At 45.6% G+C, this 6,128-nt stretch overlaps 1 protein-coding gene across 3 annotated transcripts in view; it reads right to left on the bottom strand.

The window, feature by feature from the left end:
• Window positions 1-2,901: 2,901 nt before the first annotated feature.
• Window positions 2,902-6,128, bottom strand: part of rabgap1l (RAB GTPase activating protein 1 like) — a 271,539-nt gene continuing 268,312 nt past the window's right edge. For all 3 annotated transcript variants that reach the window (XM_033028335.1, XM_033028336.1, XM_033028338.1), the window contains 2 exons: window positions 5,234-5,431; window positions 2,902-4,068 (listed from right to left, as the gene is read on the bottom strand). In XM_033028335.1, coding sequence (XP_032884226.1) covers window positions 3,928-4,068; window positions 5,234-5,431 — 339 coding nt within the window. In that variant the 3' untranslated portion in view covers window positions 2,902-3,927. The remainder of the gene's footprint in view (window positions 4,069-5,233; window positions 5,432-6,128) is intronic.

Below are 6,128 nucleotides of genomic sequence, written 5' to 3'. Positions count from 1 at the left end.
GCAGTTTTGTGAATATGTAATGAAACAGAAGGAAAACAGATGGGACCAGGTGTTTTGTGGAGGGGCTTGTTCACAGTGGTCATGTCCACCTGTCCTGCCAAAGTTAATTATCATTGACAATATCTGCAAACAGATGGTACAGATCCCAATTGCAAACTAATAAACAACTCAAGGCAGCATCTGTGGAGAGAACAACTGTGTCAATGTTCTGCAAATGTAATTGAAGCAGCAAAGGATCAATAAATGTGAGGAAGTGGAAACGAAGAACTGCAGATGCAGATTAATACACAAACGGGCAAAATGCTGGAGTAACTGAACAGGTCAAGCAGTATCTTTGGTGAACATGGATAGGTGACATTTTGGGCCGAGACATCTGAAGAAGAGTCTCAACCCCTAACATCACATATGAATGTTCTCCAGTGATACTGCCTGGCCTGCTGAGTTACCCAAGCACTTTGTATCCTTTTATCAATAAATGTGACAGAAGCATATGGGGAAAATTTGGCAGTTTCTTGAGGGATCCACGCCATACAGTGTTTAGGCCAGATTAGATTCAGCCCATCAACCTGCTCCCTATTCTGTTCCCTCTCTTACCTTGTTCAGTTCTGGAGCACCTCACAGTCTTCAGTATAGTCTCAGCTGTCTCTGGTAGTGCAGTGAGACAACTCAACCCAGCCACCCTGGACAAGGTGATATGGTTTACATCCGTTAAATCTGGGACTATTTTCAGTTTGTTAATTGTTACAGAAACCAAGGCACTAAAAAGCTATGTACATTGAAACAAGTAAAATATTGAACATGCCTATAAGTATAAAGCACCACACAATATTTAGACAAATAAAACCATTAAAGTAAAAATAATTGTAAAGTAGTTTGGCTTCTCTTTTGCCTCCTAATCCAACAGTTGATCAGTCTGGCTTAATTAGTAAATGGTGAATGAAATGTAGAGCAATGTATTACAAATGTCAAAGAAAATTGAATTGAGAATAAATAGTCTACAGAGAAATGTGCACAAATCTAAAGAAAGCAAAATCTTGGCCTGATTCTCGGACCATTGGTAATATAGCATCTATTGTATACTATTAATTTGGACGAGGATGTAGGTGGCATGATTAGCAGGTTTGCAGATGAGACAATCTAGTTCCCTGGTCCACAAGTTAATGTTTTAAATTAGAGTAAGGCTAATTTTAACAGTATAGGACAGGAGATGCAAAAGTTGACTAACCCCAGATATACTAATCTATAAATAAGATGAAGGAGACAAAATGAACCGAAGATGCTGGATAATTAAAAAATCACAAAGAGCTGGAGTAACTCAGCAGGTCAGGCAGCATCTCTGGAGGACACAGATAGATAATGTTTTGGGTCAGGATCCTTCTTCAGACAAGACGGGGTCTCTATCCGAAACGTCACAATCCATGACCTCCAGAGATGCTGACTGACCTGTTGTTACTCCAGCACTTAGTAATTTTTTCTCATCTTAATTACATCTTTCATCCAATGATGGCACTTTACCATCTCATCACTGAATGTGTGTCATGTAGATTCTGTGGATGTTCATAGCAAACATTCAGATGTATTTATAATGAAAGATTTCAAACAATGTAAAGAATGAATGAAGAAATAACAACACTCACCTGATAGTTGTTGTCACAAGATGTCTGTAACTCTATTGTCTGGATGTAAATGGCCACACACACATGAGTAAGGACAGCAACAGCATGTTCATCTACAGGAATGGCACTAAAGTGGGTAATATTGTGGATAGTGAAGATGTAATCAAAAATTACAGCAGGGCCTTGATCAGTAGGGCTAGTGGGCTGAGGAATGGTTAATTAAATTTAATGCAGATAAATGCAAGTGCATTTTGTGAAGTCAAACCAGGGCAGGACATTCACAGTGAATGACAGGGCCCTGGGCAGTACTGTAGATAAAGGGTTCTAGGAAGTACAAGTACATAGTTCCTTGAAAGTGGCGTCACAGGTATGGCATCATATGCAAAGAATTAAAGAAATAACAATGCTCACCCGATAGTCACAAGGTGTCTGCAACTCTGTTGTCCGGATGTAAATGCCCACACACACAGTTAGCCACTGCTTTACAGAAGGTATGTGATCCTGAGAATGTCTGTGACTGCTACACTGTAATATGTGCACGGCTTTGAGTGTGGTTGCGACTGTCACTAAGATCCCTGTGGAAGTGTGTACCCAAGTGTGTAACTGGGTGTAACTGGCTGGAGGTGTAGCTGAGCCCGTGTTTCCCAGTACTCTTTGGAGGTGCGTGTTTGAGAATGTGGCTGTGAATGTTGCCCAGACCTGCCTGTGGTTCTCACTGTGTTATTTCCTCAGCTAGCTGTGGCAATTGAGTTTATTCAGATTGGAGCCACAGTCATTGTGCTGGATTAAAAGCACCTTCCTAATGGTAACTAATACTGGGTAACCCATTCATCCTATGTTGGTTAGGGATAGAAATCCACAATTAATTGTTCTGAGAATCAATTTGGTCCTACTTGCCTGCCCATATCCCTCCAAATCCTTCCAATCATGTACCTGTCCAAGTATATTTTAAATGTCATAATTGTACATTCCATATACCCTCTGTGTGAAAAAGATGCCTCTCAGATCCCTTTAAATCTTTCCCCTCTCACCTTATGCCTCTAGTTTCAGACTTCCCAACCATGGGGAACAGACTGAGACTAAGCTCTGGTCAATGGCCAATGCCTGGTCTGTTAACCCAGTGTCTGTGCTGCAGGACCTGCTGCTGCTTGCTCTGGGAGTGGCTGTCATCTTCCATCTGATCCTCATCGGATGAGCTGACAAAGTGAATGTAGGCCAGCAACTCCCAGCCGGCAAACGTGCAAGAGCGACTGTGGACGTGTCACAGAACTCAGGCGGACGCAAGTCAGAGCCAGATAGTTTATTTCCGAAAATACAACTGTTAGAAATTCAAGCTGTTCCCATGGGGCTGGTAAGAGTAAGAGATGGGGAGCCTGAAACTATAGACAACCAGAAACAAAAGGAACCTGCCCACTGCCAGAACAGGTTGCAGGTTAAGCATAAAATCTCTCCTAATTTTAACTACATATTAATATCAAGCCAGTTTCAAAATTAGAGAAACAGGATAGATTATTTCTTTATACATTGTGCAAATTGAGTCCTGCGTCAGTTCCATTGCCACGTCGACACATGTCGGTTTGTAAAGACTTTAAGAGGAGAAGGTTGGGATACTCCTGCAGGGAGATCCACGCAGGGTGTTTAGGAAATACACAAGATGTCCGCTAAAGGCCTGTGAGGCTTAGCAACCACATAAACAATGCGACTGAAGCCAGAGGGACAAATAAGTGGGAGCAGTGAGGCATTTTCACTCAGTCTGTACCGAACTTAAACATTCTCAGTCTGGATCCAGCTCAAACATCCTCAGTCAGTCTAGGCAGAGGTAGAACATCCTCAGTCAGTCTAGACTAAGCTTGAACACTCTCTGTCGAAGGTTCTTAGCCAATTAGCACTGGGTGGGATGGAGCTGGGGGGGAGGAGGAAGAGTGGGGAGGACGGATGTTGTTAGTTTGCAGGGAGAGGCCGTATACTGCCAGGGATGGATTGCTGGGAGAACCTCTTCCCTCATGCAGAGTATGGAAAGACATTAGCCTACGGCAACATTGATCCAGAACCAACGGCAATGAAAGGAACACCAAGGTAATATAAAATACAACAAACATTCGTTGCTTTACAATACACAAACCAACAATTAGTAACATTGGATTAAATAATGACAAAGTCCATGAATATACAAAAGGGTCAACAGTGAGCAGCCTGGCCAGACTAGTGCTCTCCAGGACCCGCCTTTCCTCTGTGGAGACTGGCCCTCCTTCCGTGCCATGAGGGAGGAGGCCCAGGCCGCTGCTCTCTTGCCGCTTGGAGCTGCCCAGTACTATGTGCATTCCTTGGGCGGTGGAGGAGGTGGCGGCTGTGTGCTGGTGGCAGTTTTGATCGAGTTCAGGGTCTTGCTGAACCAGGAGTTTCTGGTGGCTTGAATCTCGTTGAGCAGAGCTCCCCGGTGGTGTTCCAGCTCCTGGCAAAGGCACACACAGCAGAGAGGGATTTCAGCCCCATTATAACAGACTAGACTAAGTGGGACTCGTTGGGTCCCAGTCACATGGGAGGCCTGGGCCCCCAACGCAACCCATTCCCCAATGCAATATTACACCACTCACCCGTTCCCCCAACACAATATTCCACCACACACCCATAGCCCCTAACTGCGCAGGCACGGCTGACGGGTTCCCATTGTGACACCTCTCATCCCCCCTCCTCCCCTCACCCCCCCCCCCACTCCGCCTCTCGCCCTTCCCCCCCGACGCACTCACTCTATCCCCCCTCAACCCCTCCCCAGGGGGGTGTGGCTGGGGGGGGGAGGGGTGTGTGGGAAGGTGGAGAGGGGTGTGTGGGAGGGGGAGTTGAGGGCAGGGGGGGAGAATGCTCGGAGGAAATACGAGGGTTGTGGGGGTATCACGGGAGAACAGAGAGCAAGTAAAATGAGAATGTGAAATAACAAGAGAGTGAAAGAAAGGGACATGCAGAGACATAGTGAAGCATAGTGAGCAGGTTACAGAAAGGGAGAGAAAGACAGAGAGAGAGAGAGAGAGAGAGAGGGAGATGGGATTGGGGGAGGAGAGAGGGAGAGTGAGAACCATAGCAAAAACAAGACAGAGCATGTGAGAGAGGGACAAGAGAGAAATTAGTATGTAGTATTAGTGTTAGCAGAGGGAGGGCACATGGGACAGATATAAAATATAAGTGATGCAGTAAGAGGAAGAGAATGGAAAAGAACAGGTGTGAAAAAGAAAGAGCATTGAGTGAGAATGAGAGAGAGGAGAGGGAGAGGACGGTGAAGAGGAGAGTGGCAGAAGAAGAGAGAAAGAGGAGGATTGCGAGATGTGGAAAGGGAAAGACTGGGAGAGAGAAAGGTTGAGAGAATGGAAAGGGAGAGGGGAGGAGGGAGAATGATGAATTGTCATATATACCAACACCAGAACAATGCTTGCTTGCAGCAGCTTAGCAGGCCCATGAATGGAATACACTCAGATAGAAAATTATAGTAATAAAAAAGCAACAAATTGCTAACTGTTGTATTAGGTATTTGTGGGGAGGGGTGGGGTGGTGGGAGAGGGTGAGACAGAAAGAGAGCCCGCGTGCACCCGGGGATGAGCCCTTCACCAGTAGCACTGGTTCAGTACCTGTATTTTGCATTTAGCCTCCACGAGCTGCAGCTTGGTCTGTGCCAGCTCCAGTTCCATCTCCCTCAGCTGCTTCTTCAGCAGTTCCTTCTCCTCGTCCACGTGCTGGAGGATGCAAGCCTGCCCAGGCTCCGGAACCTGCAGCTCGCCGTCCTTTCTGAAGAGCTTGCAGCACCGTTCACAGGACAGCACCTTACCCTGGCGGTGGAACAGCACACTGACCCATTAGCTGGCACAGAACAGAACCAAAACGTGCCCACCCTCCCGTTCTGCCAGGGGAAAAAGACAAGATCCAGAGCAGCGTTAAAAGAACTGGGCTGACCAGAAGTGACCGCCCACACGAGAGCGGTGAAGCCCAGAATTTCCTGCCATTAAAACTCCTGCAACAAGACTGAAGATTCCATATAATATAAGGTTGATCAAGGATTTGTGAGGCAAGGTATGGAGGCTAGGGAAGCAAGATGGGGAAATGGATTGAAAATGGGGGTGATGGTCTAGTTTTGTTCTCTAGTGATGTGGGATACACTGATAGGCTGTTGCAACCGGGTTCAATGACGGTGACAACAGGGGACTGAATCAAAATTTGGAGTCATGACATCAAACAGCATGAAAACAGGCCCTTCGGCCCAACTTGCCCATGCCAACCAAGATGCCCCGTCTACACTAGTCCCACCATTCCACCTTTGGCCCACATATAGAGCTGCCAAGTTTTGTCAGAGCATTTCAGTATTCTAGTATCTGAAAATCAGTATTTTGATGAGGAAATCAGTATTTTTCACGGTGCCATTTTGCTGAAATTTTTTTTTTTTAATGTGCGGTCATACCCATGTAAGAGTACAAGAATGCATAATTTGTTTATTGTGTATTTGTAATACCGTTTATTGTGTATTATATG

Source organism: Amblyraja radiata, chromosome 10 (assembly GCF_010909765.2).
Source record: "Amblyraja radiata isolate CabotCenter1 chromosome 10, sAmbRad1.1.pri, whole genome shotgun sequence".
NCBI lineage: Eukaryota > Metazoa > Chordata > Chondrichthyes > Rajiformes > Rajidae > Amblyraja > Amblyraja radiata.
This window is presented reverse-complemented; position numbering and strand designations above follow the sequence as displayed.